General features: G+C 39.3%; 2 protein-coding genes and 3 long non-coding RNA genes across 15 annotated transcripts in view; all 5 read left to right on the top strand.

The window, feature by feature from the left end:
* Positions 1–2,383, top strand: part of Antp (Antennapedia) — a 102,976-nt gene extending 100,593 nt beyond the window's left edge. For 9 of the 11 annotated variants that reach the window (NM_206451.1, NM_206450.1, NM_206449.1 and 6 more), the window contains 1 exon segment: positions 98–2,383. In NM_206451.1, coding sequence (NP_996173.1) covers positions 98–348 — 251 coding nt within the window. In that variant the 3' untranslated portion in view covers positions 349–2,383. 11 annotated transcript variants of the gene reach the window in all.
* CG46458 (uncharacterized protein) overlaps positions 1–2,383 on the top strand; it is a 62,118-nt gene extending 59,735 nt beyond the window's left edge. Inside the window, 1 exon segment of the mRNA NM_001382163.1 lies at positions 98–2,383. The gene's annotated coding sequence lies outside the window, so the exon portion shown is untranslated.
* Positions 2,384–2,507: 124 nt separating this feature from the next.
* lncRNA:CR44932 (long non-coding RNA:CR44932) lies at positions 2,508–3,458 on the top strand. Its single transcript, NR_125090.1, has 2 exons — positions 2,508–2,572; positions 2,640–3,458. It is a non-coding gene; the product is annotated as a long non-coding RNA:CR44932 (long non-coding RNA).
* A 1,715-nt stretch (positions 3,459–5,173) lies between these two features.
* On the top strand, positions 5,174–5,718 carry lncRNA:CR45559 (long non-coding RNA:CR45559). The gene has a single exon (NR_125089.1). It is a non-coding gene; the product is annotated as a long non-coding RNA:CR45559 (long non-coding RNA).
* A 7,639-nt stretch (positions 5,719–13,357) lies between these two features.
* Positions 13,358–20,958, top strand: lncRNA:CR44931 (long non-coding RNA:CR44931). The gene is made up of 2 exons (NR_125088.1): positions 13,358–13,478; positions 20,575–20,958. It is a non-coding gene; the product is annotated as a long non-coding RNA:CR44931 (long non-coding RNA).
* The last annotated feature ends 530 nt before the right edge of the window (positions 20,959–21,488 follow it).

Raw genomic sequence — 21,488 nt, 5'->3', positions numbered from 1 at the left:
TGTAGATATAGTAGAATTTGTTGTCGTTGATTTGGTGGCCGGTCATGCATTGCATTGATTTTAATTGTGAAAATCGTTATTTACTTGGAACCAACAGAACGCAAACGCGGAAGGCAGACATACACCCGGTACCAGACTCTAGAGCTAGAGAAGGAGTTTCACTTCAATCGCTACTTGACCCGTCGGCGAAGGATCGAGATCGCCCACGCCCTGTGCCTCACGGAGCGCCAGATAAAGATTTGGTTCCAGAATCGGCGCATGAAGTGGAAGAAGGAGAACAAGACGAAGGGCGAGCCGGGATCCGGAGGCGAAGGCGACGAGATAACACCACCCAACAGTCCGCAGTAGGATCGACGGAGTCTACCCACTTAAATGAAATTTCTATCTAAATACAATTTACGTTAGTTCGGAGAGCGCAAATGAATTTACTTCGATCCCAGAGGACTATCTAATAACTATCCAATCCGTTGAACTTCGCGTGAACAAACCTAAACTAAACTAAACAAAGAGCAGAGCTGAGAACTCTACCTACAACTTAGTTAATTGTTATTATTTTCTACTTATTATTTAATTGTACACGAAAGGCAAGTGGGGAAAGCGAAATAAGATTAACGTAAAGATAGCGATTACGATAAAGATACAAGTAAAGCGTAAAACTCAAACAAAACCAACTCATGTGACCTCAGATCTAAATAAGCTATATTTAACTATAATGCATATATATATACACATAAATATATGGATAACTATAAATGATACCAAGTAAAGCTAAAGGCAAGGAGTTATATATAAATAAATATATATGAAGCATATATAATGTAACATTAGATCTACGCGTCATAAGTACTATACGATTAACTTATATATACACCCCAGCATAAACCCTAAAACTAAACCTAAACATTAAACTAAATCAATGTTTGTAGCAATCCTAGCGCAAAAATATAAAATAAAATCCAATAAATAAAAATAAAAAACAAATGGCGTCAAAATCCATTGCATGTTGGTTCATAAAACCTATACATTTTTCATAACTCTGAACATGATAACAGAAAACTTTGACCTAAGTGAATGTCGCACTTTTAGACAAAGAAATACCAAAACTACGAAAGAAGCGTTGCTTAAAGTGAAATTAACGTTTTACACATACAATAAGAGTAAAACCTATAAACTGGCAGATGCTTAACTATAAATAGAAAGAACTCGCAAGAGATTGGCCAACTTAAAAAAAAATAGATGTATATTTCTACGACAATTCAACTTTCAAAAACTCGCAAGTGGATATTTATGCTTAACCAATTTGAGAGTTCCCCTTTTCTTTGGCTTCAATACCCATTATATCTGTATTTTTATTTGTTTGTAATTTCTTGTGCAATTTTTAGTTCTTGCAAAAAAACAAAATTCGAATTAGGTCGAAAAGGATATAAAGTATACCGAATTACAAAAAAATATGAATTGGCAAGTAAGGAGGAAAAATAAAAATTGTTAACAGAGAATCATATGTATAAATAATGAATTCTAACAAAACCCGTGTAAAGTAGTAAATTGAAATGCATTATTATACGAGAATGTAGGGAATCCATTTTGAAAGAGCAACCGAACGATTTAAATATGAATATTTCCCTAACAACTATATTAATGTATGTGTACGTAACTTAAAATCATTTTCCACGCCATCTGTGGAAATCCATATACCAAAGTCAAAGGAACGAAGGAGAAAGAAAAAGGAGGACGGAATGGCAAACTATAAAGTATCATATGTTTATATGTAGATATATATATTTAAACAAGCCTAATACAAAACATGTAACTTTATAGAGCGTTTCGTTTGTAAATTCCCCAGAAATCCCATTTACCTCCCCAGCCCGAATCCCAATCCCAGGTGAAAAGACTTGTGATTTGCAATAGAACCGAATAGTCAAGAAAAAAAATCTTTACGAAGTATTGGCTAAGCAACATTGAGAGCAAAATTCAACTCAATCCAGATACGTAACTTTCGGCCTCATTCTGTAAGAAACTAATTATTTAAGTTTCAATTATGAAAATTATTAAAAAAAAAACGAACAAAAAAAAAAACGTAAATATAAAAAAGTAGAAATTCACAAGAAACAAAATTCGAAAGCGTTGATTAAAATATATATATATGTGAAACAAAAACAAAAAACCTTAAACAAACCCAAACATTTGTGCGAAATTGGAACGAAATGTGGAAGCTAAATAATTTGTTGTAAATAAAATTTAAACTTTAGTGTAAAGAAGAGAACGGAGAATGCAGTGAAAGGGCTGCAAAGCGGAAAGCATAAAGAAAATTATAACTAAATTACAAATGAGATTTTGTTTTTATTTGTAATATTTATAATAAAAATATAGTATTTAAAAATTTATAACGAAGCGGTTATTATTAGGAAGGGTTTTTATTTCAGTGAATCCTATTTGTCTGGAGCTTCTAAGTGTGAAGGTAAGTATTTTAAATTTAATTATTTTGTATTTGAAGTAATCATTTTCTGTTTATCCAGGTATTTTTACTGAACACTAATCGCATGAATGGAGATTTTTTTGATTACGTCATACGGTAAGCACTGAATCGATATTACAATTTCACGTGGTACATGTCATTAAACATTTGTTTTTTTTTTCAGACATTCGCCGCGAACCATTTTTGAAACGATCTTATTAATCTGACATCATAATAAGCGATTAATCAAGTGGCATTAACAAAGCACTGACCAATGACCAACCCAGACACCTGAGCCCCGGACCCAAAGACCACGATCAGCAGCTGCTCCACCCGCATAAACTCACTTCAGGTTGACTCAACCCGATCTTTGAGCCAGCCAGGAGCTCATACAAATTGAAATTTCATTGTTGGCGTAATCGCCAGCGATTTGTAATCGCGAAATTCAGTGAATGTGCTCACGTTTATGTCACAGAATCACATGAATAATAATCTAGACAGAATTTAGAGTTTGGAAAATGCCCAGCAGACATCCTTGTATTGCTGCTGGCGGAAGAGATGTCAGCTTTCACGTCGAGGTGTTCGGCGCAATCAGAACGCATCCCTAGATGACATAAATAGCCTCCGATTTGAACAGCTGCCAATTTGGACTCACGGATGCGATTTTGAATATTGCATTTCCATGGCCGAATCAGCGACATCGAGAGGAGGCATATTCCCACAAATTTTTGCCAACTTTGAGTTCCTATTTGGTTTTCGGTCTGCTGAAGTTAATTAAAATGGTTCCTACTTGGCGCTCAAATAGAATTTCATTATGAATCCTACCTAGTCCACTGAGTGTAGATATATAGATCTTAAGGAGCACATACTTATGCCGTGAGTCTCATATTTGATGGGGTGTGATAATGAGTTGAATGGCTTATTACAAAGATATTTTCGAGGGACAGTTTTGTAATTTCTGTCAAATTATCAATACTGCTTGTGCGATGACATAATTTGCGGGACCATATCAAAAATAATTTCGATTTGTTGCTGATTCCTATAAAATAGAAGAATGGAGCCATTGAACCGAACGATAGATTTAAGTTAAGTTATTTTATATTAACAATTATTTTAAAAATGTAGTAAGTCGAATGGTTAAAATTTTTTATTAAAAGAGATTATGTTCAAATCGGATTTTATTCCGCATAACGAAAAACTTTTGTATTTTTATTATTTAATTGGAACCCATTATGTATATTTTTACCTTGTAGAGGTTACAATTCTAGGCAGAAACCAGCAAGGTTGTCATTTTCTGCCATTTAAATTATATATATTCTTGATCCGTTTTGAAAGTTTCTTTTGGAAGTTTCTATTGCTGGTAGTATATAAGTAGAAACATATAGGAATAATTTTCAGATGAATTGAAAAAAACTAACCTTCGTTGTTTCTGATCATAGTTCGGTATATCATTGTTAAGGACCATATCATACAGCTGTGGTAGAAGCAGGCGGAAAAAATTATTGAAAGGAATATAAGTGATATAATTTTTTCCTATTCAGTATACATACATTTTTTTTTAAATTTATTTATTTGCAAAGGTTTTAAGGTCTTATAAAATGAATTATGCAGAGACAATTCCAGAGATATATAATAACACAAAAAAAAAAACAAGAAATGCTTATATACATATGGAGATCGAAAAGAAATATTACTTTTTTTGTAAAATCGGTCAAATGTCGAAGCACCCATAATAAAGGTTAATGATTAATTACGAGAGGTAAGAAATGAAAATGTAAATGTTTAATATTTAATCTACCAGTAACCTCCGCCATCTGCGAACAAGCAAACTGCAACATTTGTTAATAGAACCATTTGCCTAGGGCCAACCCGAGATGGATACCAAGACACTTGAGACATCTCACACTTTCGGATCGACTGAGCGTCATGGAGAAACTATCAATAATCACTTCGCTGGAATTAAGACAACACTTCAAGAAAACTAAGATAAATCATTAATTACGAAAAGCAAATTGAGACCGGTTGAGAATTTGTAGGAAACAAAACAAGATGTCAGAAATCCACTCGAGCTAATAATGAAGACAGCGCGATGCGATGCGATGCGATCGGACAAGTGCTTGAAGACCGGGTTCACACAATCCATCAATCGATCGGCCATCGATCCATCTCTCGATCCATCAATTGCCATAAATCATTGAAAGGGCAACTGCTTGATAATTAGAAGTGGAAAATAAACTTCATTTGCTTGGTTCCCACTGCCGAATTCAATTGTGCAAAAAAAGCCATTACACATCCTGGCTGGCAATCAGCCAAATGAGCTCCTAATAGAACTCCCAAAAAGCGATTCGGGCAACCGCCTAACCGACTGCAGTGGTTATCCCGGGAAATTGAAGTCGCATTTGGACTTAGCACACTCACAGATGCAAAGATACGGATACAGATGCAGAGATACCCGAATAGAAGGCAGGTAAACTGGGCCCAGAGTAAACCAGTTATGGGACAAACCGAAAACCGAATCCAAGTCCGGTTTTGAGTCGAGTTCGAAAATCATTCGAAATTCGAAAATTCGGAGATCGCACCAATACCAGTGCAGCATTCCACCAATACACTGACATTCACCTGAGAGAGAGCGCACCCACACCAGCGAAAGTTCGACTTCGAATTCGATTTCGAGAGTCCGCTGCCAGACCAGAATCCCGGACCCTCGAGCGGACCTGTGCAGTTCCTCCTTTTCAGCCGTGGGATGCGCATGCGATGTCCAAAGGCAAAGCGCTCTACTCCACACCATCAAAAACACAGCGATACAGAAATAACGGTGGCATGGCCGCTCCACATGCGACGCACTCTACGCACACACTTGTCGCCTCGCTCGCACGAGCACTTGCCCCATGCGCATGCGCGTTGATGGCTCCGCCCCCGAGTTTCGAAATACTTGACTGACTTTCAATATGGCCGCCGTTTTGACAGCTCCTATTGTTGTGTTTGCTGCTGTCGTGCTAGTGTGAGTGCTGGTATGAGAGGGACGTATTTGGTTAGGGGCAACCATTTGCCGGCGATTCGACAGAGTCGGGATGCACTTGCCGTCGGCGGAGCGGAAATTAAAACCATAAAGTGAATGCAGATGTTAATTTGTTTATAGAAATTATAAAAAGGAGTTTATTCCATTATATTAACAATTATTTAACAATCTTTATAAAATGAATGATAATACAGATCAAAATTTCTTTAGTTGTACTTAACTTAAACTTAAGCTTCCATATTTTAAATGTCTTATTAAACTGATATAAAACCATTGCTCACAAAATTGCACTGGTTTTAAAATAATACAAAAAATGATTATTCAATTTTCGAAATAAATAATATTTTTGCCAGACAACAGGACTTGCATTTTATACATTACATTTTATATAATATTAATTAATTTAAAAGAAACAATAATTGTTTTATAATAAATTAAAACAATGTATACATTTTAAAAATGTAGAATATCGCATTTATAAAAGTGCCGAACTTAACTACATAAGCATATATATTTTTAAAATTAACAAATTATTATATTATTATTACAATAAATTTTTATACAAGTCCTTTAGGAAGACATTGAAAAGACCTTATTCAGATTTGGATTCCAATTATCGCTAACAACTGTTGAGTTCATAAAACGAAGAAGAAATAAAGCTTTCCGCCTACAACATTTCCCTATATGTCTCAATCTTTTTGTGCGATATGGCTGGCCATTAAAATTAAGTAATTTGAAGACAAGGCAGGGAAATGTTGTCACAACATTCCAGTAATTACCCGTAATGCCAAAAGAACACAACAATTCCGACTGCGACCAGGAACGACGTCGCTAATGATCGAATCATTTCGGATAATGGCCCGAATGAAGAAGCAGGGAACTGTATCTGTAACTGTATCTGGAACTGTTGGCCATAAGAAAGGCCAGCGACAAAAAGCGGGAGAACGAGATACTCGACTCTCCAGAAGCCGAACTGAAAATTGAGCTGCAGATGTAAGTAAATCAAATAAAATCACGTGTCATTTGTCTCTGCGACTCATTGAAAGATAAGATTTTCGGTAGAAAGACTGTTTGCGTTAGCTGGTAGCACCAGATACCGATTCGGATACGGAAGCCGGAACTTGGAGCTGGTCAAATGCACAAAAATGATGTGCGAACCCATTATTCAAGGCTTTACTAAATTTAATATGCGGTTAAAAGTGCTAATGACGCTGGTCGGGCAATCGTTTAAGACCCATCCCCGAGTACCAGCCTCCTCCCCACATACAATCACACAATCGAGGAGCGGGACAGGAGCGGACCGAGCTGAACGGATCCAAACCAAACCGAACAGCCGGCGGAGAGCAAGGCAGTACATAAAGTTTAATGAGCAGCCACTTAACACTTTCAGAGCTTTTTGCGTTTTGCTGTCATTAGAATGATTTTTGCCACTAACTACGATCCCAAAACGCACTGAAAGAAACCCGTTTTGCTCGGAAAAACGTTCATAACATTAACAATTAACTCAAGTATTAAACATTTATTCAATTCTTAAATTCTTTCATAATAATTATAATTATTCAAATTGAAAAATATATATTATATCAACTCCCTAAAAGTTAAATTTACCGCGATTGAAAGTTTTTGAGGATTAAAAAAAATGGGAATAGGTGCGGGGAACTGCAGGCACTACGACAATTAAAATTTACTCCTCTGATAGGATGTTAAACTTAAAATGTATCTCATCAACATATAGACACTTACGAAGTTTCTTAATTTAATAATCTGAACCTAAATTAGAATTTTCCACTTTCAGTAAGAAAAAGGGAATGCATTCTTGTGGCATTTCTTACTGGCGGTGTACCTATCCCTTTAGCCTTTGCACCCGTCCCCAGCCTGCGGCCAGTGCATATTTCCTCTCGAACCCACGTCGGCATCAATGGCTATGACGTTGTCGTCATTATCGGGCCATGTTCGCAATATTGCACTCTCTCAGCCCCCCCCCCCCCCCCCCCCCAAACGCCGCTCGCATTTGGCACGAGAGTAGAACCGAAACAAAAACTGAAACTGTTTCTGATGCCAAAGCCTGGCCTTTAAGTGTGGTGGGAAAGGGGCACAAGCTCACCGCCCTCACAGTATTTCTTCGGAGGAGGCGTCAAACTCAAAGGAGCTGAGGGGCTTCCTGGGGAAAAGGGAAAACACGGGAGAGCGAAGTGAGCGCGTGTATTTTCAAAACAAATCGGCAACAATTTCATTAAATGAGTATCATATTAAATTTAATGATGCAGCCGTATTTTAGTTTTCGTTTCGCTTTCTGTGTTTTTCCTTGCCCTCTTTTTGTTCTAGGAGGTGGGACGTCGGATCAAGGAGTTCTTGTGGGGATTCACATGCAAGAACCAGGAAATCCAACGGTAGCTGATTTCGGAAAGTCTTCATTTATGGATAGGGATAGGGGAGTACAGTACATCGAGGTGCTTGAGAATTCTATTTGAAGAGATACCCATATTACACCCCTGACCATTGACCACGATAAAGCTCTCCGCTTTTCCTCAACTTGTTCTACCGTTTTCTCGAATGTGAGTGACGGATTGCCATCGTAACTGGCAACGATTATGGATTGTAATTCATCTCGCAACTTGCACCTCATTGATAAGTATCCGCCTGTGTGATACGACATTGACTTTTAATTTAAGAGTCAATGCATTATAATTAAAACAGGAATAGGGGAAATGTGTTATTTTCAAATAATGTTATAGGAAATGGTTTGCAAGTTGTTTAGAGTGTATTATACGAGCTTATAGTGATGTTCACTTTTTAAAACCTATTTTAAGAAATTTAAAGAAAACACTTTCGAATATTTAACTCAATTTGAATGGTTTACATTAAATTATCATATTGAAACCAGAAATATTTTAAAGATATACTATATTTTCTCCTATAAACACAACCTAAATAAAGAGTATCGCGCTAAGCTTCTACCTGGTTAAAATTACGATGGGCCAACAATTCAGTGTCCTTTCCAAGCGTCCAAAAATAGGGGACAAAGTCGGGAAAAACTAAAAAAATATCCAGGGAAATAGAATAATGCGTAAGCTCAGTCAAGTCCATTACCAGAGTAAGGGAGATAGCATCCGCGGGAGCGATGTCTGACTGTGTGGAGCGGGGGAAATTAACCAATTTATCTTTGTTTTCTGCAGAACCAGAAGAAGCTGAGGAGAAAGCTTCTGGAACAAAAGCAGAGAACAAAAAGTTTATAGTAAAAAGGCAACAAAAGGATCTGCCAGTACACAACAGCAACAACGGCGACAATGGGGGCAAAAAAAAATCTAGGAAAGGGTGGCGGAGTCGAGGAGTTGCACAGAAAGGATTCAGCCATTATTGGGGGCCCTTTGAGCCAGGGGACTTCCGTGGGCGGAGTGTATCGCCAACGTGTGACACATTTCTGCTTTTAAGGAGGATTGCATTTGTTACGCGTGCGTTGCCTCCGCTACGGTTCAACGGCAATCGATCAAGAGCAAACATTTTTCGGTTCGGTTCCGTTCAGTTCAGTTCGGTTTTTCGGTGGGGCTGTGATGTTAGGGCGGGGAACCTGAAGAAAACCAGGCGAGTGGGACAGGGAATTTAGTCAGTTTGAGTGAGTGCACTCATATATTATTCGCCAGCTCCGCCTTGCCGTGCCCTTCCTTCCACCGTGTGACTCTTCCCCTTTTTGTGTGTGGCATTAACGAGGAGAGGACCGCAGCAAGGACAAAGACTGGAGTTTTGAATTTCCACTTCCCAAAATTAAATATTTTTTTTAACCAGAATATAAATATTCATTAAAAATAAAACAAATATTTCTTATTTCATTAAAAGGCGTACAGTCGCATTCGGAATATTGATTTAATTGAATTGTACCGTTTGGGATAAACTTGGGAACTTACTTATGTAAGCAAAGATCAAATCTCTAGTGTTTATCAACTTATACCTTTAAAACTTTTCACAATCATTTAATTCATCTTCAATATCCCAGTTTTCGACAGTGTTGATGCCCCGCCGCTTCCAGGCACACTTTACCCCTCCCACGCTGAGTCGCTGCCTGTCACGCAATGGTGCATGAAATTTGCCTGCCATCGCGACCTGACTAGGCGCACTTTCACTTTCACTTTCACTGTGTCCTGGCTAGGGCCAACCCCTACCAAGATCCTGTGCCTAGGTAACAGTTGGCTATATTGCTACTGCCGTTGGGCTAATGTTATTGGGTCGTCCTGCTTGCGGTGTCATTCCTCATTTTCCGTTTTCATCGCTCTTCCATGCGCGCCGACTGCAGATGTGCCGACAGCAGCAGCAAAGGCAAAAAAATCAGCAGCCTGTGGTTGTGGCGAATATTACGTGTCACTCTTCACATGGCCACGCATCCGTTGCATCCTTGTTTACACTGCTGACACCCTCGCAAAATCCCACAGAACCCCACAAGGCTCCACTTTCCACGGCTGGCCGGGCAGGAAAGGCAGCTAAGGAAATTAAATTCCATAAATCTTAGCTGCCTGCGAAGGAGTTGCGAGATTTGCTGCGGGGTTAGCTCACTTTTTAATATGCTAAGTGGGTACAGCAACATGTGGTTGCCGAGTTGAGAAAACTAAACGTAAACTAAGTCTTTAAATTGCTAAGACATCTATGCGAGGTAAGACACATACAGAATTAAATCACTGAACTAAAACATTTATATTTTACAAATTACACCACAGTCCGTGCCTATTATAAAGCAGAATTTTAAACAGAAGTTTATTAAATAAAAAGAAAACTTTATAACTAAATATAATTAATTAATTTATATAATAATACAAATATAACTAAATAAAAGCGTTGCAACCTTAATAATATAGTTGAAAAGTTCATATCAGCTAAAAGCTTGTTTCGAAAATTCCAATTGAATTTCTAGTGTTTTCTTCACACTTAATTACAAGTCATGCTAGATGTCTCAGCATTGTCCTAGCTTTTAGATAACCTGATCTTTAGTCCGAATGGACGTCAATTTGACCTCCACTCAGTCATTTGGTGAACTGCCAGTTTGAGGACATCCGACGAGGCCATCGGCCCCATCATCATCATTAGAAACTGCGAAAAGTCCACCGAATACTCGGCGGTGGCCTTAACTCGTTTTTGATGCTGCAGCAGCAATCAGAGGCAATCACGACCCACCACATATATGGCCAGACAGCTGATGAATCGGACGTGGCATGGAATTCATTATCCATCCACGTCCAGCCAATCCGCAGGTGCCGCTCGAAACTCGAAGCCCGTCGCTGGTAATGCAACTTTAATTGCTGATCGTTCGTTAATTGTGGCAAATTATGGTGTGAAATTGCGAATGCAAAAGTCGAAGCCAGGCCAAAACGGGGATTAGCCAAAGAAAAAGGAATCTCTTGATTAGAGTAATTAATAGCAACGCTTTTGAGCGCCACCAAAGGAAGTCGCTTGATTATGTGCCTGCATATGGACAAATTGTGGTAAAAGTCGAAGTATGAACTTGATGAATGAATTGAATAAGAGGAAACAACATTTTTTTTTTTTTTTTGGATATTGCACTCAAGGCAAAACATCTTCCAATTTGACTAAACTTCCATTTACTCTAAAATATGCATTTTCTGTTTTTTGTCCATTGCAGCTACATGTTTTGAACGGCAATATTCCCAATAACATGTGAGCTATATAAATTGAGTTAAATAATATGTGCTCTACTTCTCTGGCAGCAATCAGGTTTAAAATAAGTATACGGCTATAATAAAATGATTTGAACAGAATGTAAAACATTTTAAAGCATTTTGGTTCGTTTTTATAAGATATTTTTGGCGTAAAAACATAAATGGCGCATCAGTGATTTTTTGATGGCCCACTTTAGAATAATTTCATACTATTTGGAGCTGCTAAAGCGTTCGATTTGAGTCGTGTAACGGAAGTATGGCGATCTTCCCGATCAGGACCCTAATTATGGTTCTTAGTCTGTCTGTCGGAGCTCCACCCGAAACAGAAATAACCCGCCTGAGTACAGGTGTGTGCATTCTGAGCAGCTCATAAATATTTAATCGCGAATTTAGAAGGCAGCGGAGAGAAAACGATTTAGCCTGTTGCACTTGGATGCCCCGGCTTCTGGATGTGCTGCCTTCCTCTCATACGTGTATGTTCTATACAAGCGTGATTAACAAGAATGGTGGCAATTACGGGAAATTGCTTCCTTGCACCTTCCGCAGAGCCAGAAAAAGGGAAAAATAAAGGAAGGCAGGTTGATTATTTCATACGGAAAATGTGCGTGCACTTTTTACTTAATCGTAAATTTGATGCATGTTTAATGAAGACGTTTCATCGGCGAGCCTCCTCTCTCCAGCTCATTTTGCAATCAATTTAAAAGCCATAATAAGGGTGAAATTTTAATGACTTCATCGGCAGTCTTGGAGCAGTCCGGTTGCTGTTGACACAGCCATTACCCACTGTACAGGCAACACTCCAGTCCACTCCCCATTTAGTGCGTGTTTTTGGCCCTAATTCGCCGAGTAATTTTTATTTTTTGTTGCTAAATAATTCGACCGATTATGGAAAACTGCCTTTTAAGTGGCGGTCGGCAGTGCATTCAACATTCCCAGGTCAGCCATTTTGGAAAGGGAGATGGTAGAAAGCAGGGGCCCACACAATCAAAGGCCTCTCCTGGTTTATCTTTGGGATGCCATTAAAGTAGCGCTCATCTATTGACAGGTAGAAATTTATCGCCTGTACGGCGGACTGACCAAACTCAAATGAGTTGGAAAACCTGTTTTTCCAACGATTTCCCAGCTGCATGAGGTCAATGGCTGATTTGGGTTCTCTGTCTCTTCTCCGATTGCTTCGTTTAAAATTTAATTACGAAACAAATCCGTGTGATTTGCATAAAGTCTAAATAGTCTACTGAATCGAAGAAGAGAACGAATAAATCCAAAATGTTACCCGGTGGCCTATGACAAAGGCTACTGAGTTGGTTAGATAAGCGAGATAATGGCGATGGGCATTTTTCATTTCATGTGCTTTGAAATTAAATAATAAAATTGTGTATATGCATTAAGCTTAAACAATTTTACTTACAGCTCAAATGAATTTTAAAATTTATCTCACATTCACCATTTTTAATTCTTTAAACATTTTTTATTTAGCTGTCCGAAAATTATATGTAAATGTATGCATTTCAAAATACAATGGAACAACTTGTTGCCTTCGAAACTGGTCGAGCGTAATTGTTATGGGGCTAATTAAAAACGAATTAAATTTAATCATCAGTCTCACACTAATGAATATATATTGATAATTACCATTATTATGCAAATGTGCAACCGTTTTATACGGTACGAAGGTAAGTTTCCCCAACCCCAACCCTCTCCCATTTGCATTAACAGTCGGTGCATGGCCCAAATACAATGACCAAATTGCGGCCAATTTATCTTAGTGTAGGCATAAAGGAACCTAAAACGCAACTAGAAAACCCCGTCAACACATGTCCTTCAATTGCAGCAGTCCGATTTATGGGACCGCTCTCCTTTCGCAGAGCCTACCCTTAACCTTTGACACCCTTACGACCCGACTTACTCTCACCCATTTCACCCATTGTGTTCGAATGGTATGTCCTTGACATTTCCGGGATGCGTGGCGAATTGATATGCAAATATTGCCCATTCGCTGGTTCGGCAATCCTTTGTAATCCTTCTCTAAGGTAGTATATGTCCTTCAAAACGTCAATTGTTGAAGGACACTGACCGTCATAAAACTTCACTCTGCAAACATCCTTTCACCGCGTGGTCAGGATATTGGATGTCTGTTTGTTTTGTGTTTTGACTTTATCCTTTGTGGCCCACTGTCTGCCTGTGATTTATGGCCTATGACTTTTGACTTTGACGGGCCAGATGCGAATGGGTCTAGATACGCCAAATGGTAATGGAAATGGGATGTGGCGAAAGCAGTAGATCAGTTTCCATCTCATCGCCGCTTCAATCGGTACTGTCCAGGACTCTCTCTACACCGACTGTAAGTTTAAGTTAAGCAAATACCTTAACATCTAACAAATAGTTGTTAGAAATCTACTTTTCAGACAATTTTACAATTTTAGTTTGTTTGCTTTGCTTAGTTTATAGATTTAAGGCTAAAAAAGAATTTAACCGATTTCATGTGGTTTTAAAGGCACATTGCCAGATTTGTTAAAGTTTTATATATTGTGAAGAGAAACAAGATCCTACCAATTGATAACATTTATTTAATTTTTTTATTTTGTTTTTTGAATGATAAAAAGGAATTTATATATTTATAAATACAGTTCTCACAACAAAGGAAGCGAGTAAATTTTGGATACTTTATATTCACATTACTCTAACCGGCGTTGGAAAGAAAATGGCAGCCTATTTTTAGGTTGTAATACCATTTTTAAATTACACACCCTCGAGTTTTAAAATTATCTTGGGTATTTCAATTTCACATTCCACTCATTCTCATTCCACCAAACAATCTCTATTAATATGCGTGTGTGTGGTCCTGGCCTTCCTGACCGTTCTAGCCCACTCTTTTTGTAGCGAAACCACTAAATTGGAAGCCGAATAACGAAAACATAAACCGATCAGCCAACACAATCAACGGGATATTTAATTATAATTTTCCTGAGCGAAATAAATGAATTCTGGTAATGAAAATTCGCTCACTTTAATCGACTGGAGCGGCGGCGTGACGATGATCGATTTCGAAAGCCCACGATCCCCGGACAGCAGAGAGTTGCGGGGAAAAGTGGAACAGGGGCCAGACACACCTGTTTGGCCCTGGTCGGAGTTACTCCACGAAAGACTGCTGCTGCCATAAGACCTTGTTCCAATGGATTATTAATGATTGGCGATCGATCGTGGGCCGATCGAGGCGAGCGCTGCTACAGAAATAGCCACAGATTTAGCTGGTAGCCGCAGCAGCAACTCCTCCCTTTGGCTCATCCACTTGGCTCCCAAGGCAGCAGGCGTTAGCGTTTAGCGTTAACGTTAACTCAATCGACCTGTCATTTGGGCCTCAGCTGGCTCCTCGCGTAATTGCCCCCGTCACTTGAAGCCGTTCTTCGGCACATCATTTATCAGAGCCTTCTATTTATAGGCTCTCGATCCGGCAACACTCGGCGAAACCAAGCTGAGACAGACCAAAAAAAAAAAGAGAACTTTCGATTCGGAAAGAAGAATTGGACAAATCAATTCGATTTAGATATCATCGAAGGCGAATATGGGAAGAAACTATATAGACAGATTTATAGTACTGTAGTATCAATACACCGAAGTATCAAAAGTTATTGCTTAGCTAAAATAATACGTGAATAATCTTTATCCATTCTATAGAGTGGTTTTATTTATTGCGGATCAAAAATACAAGTACCTAAAGTGGATTAGTTTCCAGCTTAAAATAGTTAGTCCAATATTATAAACATCTATTTAAGTGTGGTAAGAACTGTGCTGTTTCTTCGGTTGTAGATTTGCATTGCTGCTGGCCGGCGAGTCATTTATCAATATTTGGTGGAAATTAATTAGGCATCGTTGGGCTCTGTCTTTAATTCGATTTGTATGCGATATCGGGCTGGGTGTGAAATTCACGTTTGGGCTTCATCAATCACCCAACTCCGCTTCCACTTGCCCACTGCGCTCCACTCGAAGTGATCAAACAAACGCAAAGTCGACATGGAGTCTACAAAAGTGCTGTTAAAGGATACAGAAAGTCTCTAACGAGGCAGACAACACGGTACCTCGATATGGGAGTTCTATAACCCACCCAATTATTTAGTCGTGCGTCGACACACTTTTCAATTGTTTATGCATTTCGGTTTTGTTTTTCGGTTTTAATTTCGGGCGAGTCCATTAATTTCCGATGCGACCGACTGCCCACGGATCGAAACGGATCCTTGGAGTGGGTCTGAACCGAACTGGAACCGTATTTACTGGGCTGGACGTGCGTTTAGCACATCTTTGCAGTGGCATCTCATAAGCATTCATTAATTCTGACCACTCCGCTCGTTGTATTTTGTAATTAATGATGTTCAACAAAACGGCGGCTCCTCGGCTCGCTTTATTTTGGTTTTGGTTTTGGTTTGGTTTCGTTTGGTTTGGAATTTTTCCTTTTGCTTGCTGACACATTGGCGGGTGAATTCTGTTTACTCTGCTCAACCTCATCATTGTTTCAGTTGTTCTTCATATTTTATAGGGACACGCAGGTCTTGGTTTATCATTACTTAATGTTGAATGATGTCGAGTGTTTGTTTTGACGGCGACTGTCCCGCCCGACCTGCTAAATTAAACATTTAGCACTGTGATTAATGGTTTTCCAATTAGTTGCGAGTAACTCCTTTCAAGAGGTGACGTGTAATAAAGATTTCGTTGGGATAAAATCTACACGAGAGTTGTGTTCGTTGAGGACAAAAAATACCATGCTATACTGCGGAGAGTAAGGTATTATTTTATGGTTGTTTTTGTTTGTTTTTTCAGTATGCCATTTGATAATTTATGGTTACATGTAATACATACTATTTAGTTTCTAATTTCTACTACTTTCAACCCCTATCTTAATATTTTATTTTTTCTGAATACGTTCCCCAACTACAAGAGTTGGAATCTCCATAAGAATGCAAATATTTGTGAATCGAAAACAATTAATGCAAACACATTTACTGATTTCCGGTACAAACACGCTGATTCGCAAAGACACTTAGTTCAGGGAAGAGGGGAGCAAACCAACAACCCCCAAGATCAATGTATTACCCCATTGCTTCGGGGACGCACCCAGGGAAGCCAATTCTAATTCTCAGAAAATGCTTTTCATAAAAAAATGTGGAAGGGAACAAAGGAAAATATTTGACATCAGATTCGTCAAACTCATGCGTCGAGGGCGTTTAAGTGGGCGGTGTGGGTGGTGTAGTGGTCGTGGGCGACTACTTTGGCAAGTGGCTGAGTGACTTCAAGGCCCCCGGAATATCTGAACAGGATACAGAACACAGGACCCAGCCCGCGTTCCTGTTCCGGCTTTTTGCCTTTCTGCCCGTCTGCCATTTAGAGGCTCGAATGGAAAACGAAAATGTCTGACATTGACAAATGCCATCCGTCATTGCAAACACAAGATTGATATAGATTGGAATGTGACACAAAAATACGCACAACTGCCACCACCATCGCAACGGCACCACCATCATGGCACCACCATGATGCCATGCCAATGGCCGCCATACGCACCACTGTGAGTGCGTGAGTATCCGCAGAAGCCGTGTGCACCGAAAAAAAATATATCGTAAGCATGAATAGTTCATTTATTCTGTTTAGAAATAACGGCCTTTCAAATGTTTATTTTCCATAGATATTTATTCGGGTTTCAAATATCAAATAAAACTAAACATTTTATCCAGTAGCATTTGTCCTCTTAGATGAATATCTATTAGGAAAAGTAAAAAGGCCACATTTTATTCGCGGTGTACATGTCGCCGTCTGACGATTACACAAGATGACGACCGCTGATGAAAAACGTCGACGTCTGTCCATCATGCCACCCTTGTTTTCCCGGAGAAAAAAAGTAACAGAGAACTATGGTTTCTCGAAAAGAATATCCTTGTGGGGATGAAAAGCGGATTTTTTCACGCTTTGTTCTTTCTTGGGTGGTTTTAGGAGTTACCAAATAAGAACCGGGAAACCAATAACGCCAAAATAAAATAAAAAATGTACCATTGTAAAATTAATGTCGCCTTATGTTAGCATTTGAGAGTTAAATTTTATATGTTTTTTGTTAACTTTGAATTCAAGCAAGGTTTCAAAAATAAATCGAACAATTTGATATATACCTATATCACAAACTTTTTGATCCGCCCCAGTAAAGCAATGTAAACCGCATTTCTCCCATTCGCATTTGTGTGTGTGTGTGCGTGGCACATAATAATGGTGGATTTTCTTTGTTTGACGTTAATTTTTTATTCTCGCCGCTTTTGTCTTGGCGTCTTTTGTCGCCGGCTTGCAAGTTGCACTTAAGTTTATTAGAAGGAACAAAGGCGACGCGGAAAAACACTTCTAAGGGTGTGGAAATTTTTGATAAATTAATGCTTGCATCCATCTTGCTGCGCAGAAATTTGCATCCCCTAACTCCCCAAAATCTCAGCTGCTCTTCTGCATTTTCTGCTGCTGACAGCGCAAAGTCTAAATCTGTTTTTAGATTGCAGTGAAATAGTTTTCAGAAGAGCTGGCAAGCAAATTAAGTCGATGTCACCCGTGTCGGCACTTAAGCGAAGTTGCCAAACTTTCGTCCAGTCATCGCTCCCCGAATAATAATCAAGTGCTAATTGTTTTATGGTTTTCACAAACTTTCAACTCACACACACCGCAAATCATCGCTCGAGATACGCATCGATTTCAGCGCTTTGCAGGAGCGAGCATTCGTTTCATTTCCTTCTTTGGGCGACTGTAATGAAACTTCCGCTGGCAAGCCCCAGATGATTCCCCTGCCCATCCTGGACGGCACGGGAAAACTAATGCCCTGCCATCAGTTGACGATGGCATTCAGATTAAGCGCTGCCGGCACTGAATGAACTCGATGCGGTGATAAAAGCATTAATCAACCAAAATAGAGGAATAATCGCAAGGGGGCAGCGCAGAAAAACATGCCAATACCCAAAAAGGAGCCAGCCAATTCTGAATTCGACTCTGAATCCGACTCCAAGGCCCTTGGCTTTCCTCAGACGTGATTATGTAATTTGTGCGGCACTTAAAAAACAATTAAATGGTATTCATGAGCTTGAATTATATGTGTATAAATCTCTGGAACGAACGCCCTGTTCTGAGCAACCTTTCTTGATTTATTGAAAATGTTTCTGTTTAGTACAATACTTTATCTATATTTAACATTATAGACTTATATGGAGCTATTCTGAAAACATATAATGGAAAAACTGATCAAAAATTTTGAAAGTGTTGTTTAATTTATTGTAAGTATGTTGGGGTTGTTGACACTTAATACTTTGAAAATCAAGTTTAATTGGAATATGATTGCCATTAACTGAGGTAAAAATTGAAAAACTTCGACTAACAATACAAATTCTAAGATACAACAACGAATGGGTACTCAGATTTTTATTCAAATAATATGGTTCCCCACTCATGTATATATTCCAATAACTTCCCATATCGTGTTTTGGTGGGAAGCTGCCTAATGAGAAACCGAAACCCCTCACAGATCGAGACACAGTACACAGAGCGGAACAAGATCTTCGCCCTCAGGAGGTGAACTGAGATCGGGGAACATGAACTCACACTTTGGGAATGCCGACCGGGCCCGACAATGGTTATTAATCAGTTTCCGATACTGCCGTCGACCAGGAGACAAGAGTTTTAAATAAAACTCACAGATGTTTGGGAATAAAGAGGCGGAGGTGCACTGAGATCGCTTTGAGCACCGAGGACGTGTCGCAGTCACACTTTTGTTGTTAATTGAACGTGGCAAGCAAACGACAGTGCTCCCCCAAAATTTCCCACTTTCCCGATGTTCTCCTCTACCATGGCGGATCTCAAGTATCTTCTGGGTATGTCGATGCCTTAGCACCAATGCCGGATTTATGCTAAGTGGTGTGCCACCTCGATCTTGTTGGTAAGTGTGTTGGCGATGGTCTCGGATCCGAGATCTATTCATAGAAGCGCTGTCATTGGACCTTGCCGCGAGATGCCAGCTCTTCCGGCAATTGATTGATCACGGAGTCTGCCTGGGCGATGCACTTTGACGCCATTAATTCAAATCTAAAAGGGTCAGTCAATAATCAGTCGTACTATTTTACTGAGCGCTACTATATCAATTATGAAATCTCGCAATTTACCAATATCTTCCGATTTGTTCATAAATTTGCATATATGTACATAATGAATTAAGAAACTCTTTAAAATACTTGAATAATTGCAGAGACTATAAACGAGTCATGGATGTGAAACTTTGTAATCCAAACCTTTAGTTAAAATTGATGTTGTTTATTTTTCAATTTAAAAAAAAAAAAAAACATGCCTATCGATCCTTAATGCCAATATGAGCTTTGGTGGTCGGAAAGCCTAATAAAAAATGCACAATAAAGTCAGGGAGTTGGGAAGAATAAAAGTACAAAGAACGCAGTAAACAAAAACCCAAATTGTGTGCCTTTTTTGACTGGCAAGCTGGCAACCCATCCCCTTCTCTTTCTCCCCTATTATCCGTCTCACTTGCTCCTGCAGAGCTGCTGGACGGACTGGCTGCTTCTTCCGAATTTTCGGCTGTTCGTCGTGTCCATCGAGTGATTTTGATGGATTGCTGCCATTAATCTATGACGTACGCAACTACCAAAGGAAATGCCATCATCATCAAAAGCAGCCCAGAAGACCGAGCCAGCAGCCGGGATCTGAAGCCGAGGGAGTCGGTATTTGCTCCATAGAGGCAACAGGAGGAGGAGAGTACGGAGAAGGAACTGGACTGGGAACCAGGAATTGGGAGCTGCGAACCGGGGCCACGCCACTCGGAAAACAATGAGCCGGCCAATGCCAAGGGCTCCAAAATAAATCCAATCCATGCGGCATAAATTGCGGGCCTGCTCCTGGCTGAAAATGTAACGTTTGGGAATTGCTGCGTATTTCGCCTTTATTTTCTCAATTTCAAGCTTTTGCTTTCACCTGCCAAGGGAAATAAAATAGCACGGTAATGTGTACTATTTGATGTGAAATATCTCGTAATCAAAACAATTAGCCTTTTTTAATTCACAAGATTTTTTCGTATAGTTAGTTAATTTTTTTTATATCTAGGAATCAGAAAATTTAACTAAATTTAAACAAACTAAAATGCTTATGAAATTTATGTGAAAAATTATGTTATGTTATTTATGTTTACATACATTTTTCAACTAAGCATACTTTATTTTCTCTGAAAATATTCCGTAATATTAAAGATTTCCTTTTCTACCCTAATCCAATCCGAGCGAGTCTCTCAACTGAGACGCGCCATGTCATACCATTTTTTACCCACAGCAACTTTGCATCCTCCCCCAGATGACGGGGGATGTTTGTATTTCGCGCAGATATTTTTTCACATTTCTACATAAATGCATTTCATGTTTACATTTCTCCAGTGACAAGTGTCTGAATCACTGGGCGCTGCAGTCGGGATGACATATGGAGGCAGGGAGACCCAGCGACACGCAGCCGACAATCGATTAATCAGCGAAAAATAATAAGAAACACGTTCGTTCCTCCCCGCCGAAAATCCTGACCCCCGTCTCCCCAGAGATCCCGTAGATGGAGATGCAACTGCAGTCGAGAATTGGAATCGGAATCCCTGAATGCGGAACTGATGTCGCTCGAGCACTCAAAAAATGGGAAACTCCAACATTTCGGGCAGACCAATAAATAAAAAGCAGCACCATCCAAGGCAGAGCTATGACAAAAATTTTTAGATGAATAAAACTTTGGGTCGAGTTGGCTCTACTGATGTATTTTTACTGGGCGGGGGATAGGAAAATCGTTGACAAAGTCGCGGGCGATGAAAATAAAGACAACAAAGCCAAATGAACGAAATGTCAAAGCCAAATGACTGACCAAACTCATTACAACGAAACTTCAAATTACCCAAATTAATCTAATTTCTGTGTGAGCTGGTTATGTTTGGTCGTTGTTGCTTTCAATGTCAATGAGTTGAGTGGTTTGTCAGTGGGCAAAGTTTTGATTCTTCCCATCGTTCGACCGTCATTTGTTTGGGCTCTCTGTTTTTTTTTTTTTTTTTTTTTCTCCTTTTTTTGTCAATCCCCTGATTTCTCTGTTAACACATTTTCCACATAATGGGGAATTGTGTTTGTCATTTGTTTAGCATTCGCCCGGGGCATTTGAATATTGAAAACAGATTTCGATTTCATTTATTCTTTGCCAATTTCGGTGTGCACACAGTTAATTATATCTTAAACGGTTGCCACGGGTTCCACATCAAAGCTTCCTTCAGAACGAGCTGTCACTCAAACAAGCCAATGGCAAAAGCCAGACAGCGATTCAC

This window comes from Drosophila melanogaster, chromosome 3R (assembly GCF_000001215.4).
Source record: "Drosophila melanogaster chromosome 3R".
Classification (NCBI taxonomy): domain Eukaryota; kingdom Metazoa; phylum Arthropoda; class Insecta; order Diptera; family Drosophilidae; genus Drosophila; species Drosophila melanogaster.
The sequence above is the reverse complement of the archived record's forward strand: the minus strand, read 5'-3'. Positions and strand labels throughout refer to the sequence as shown.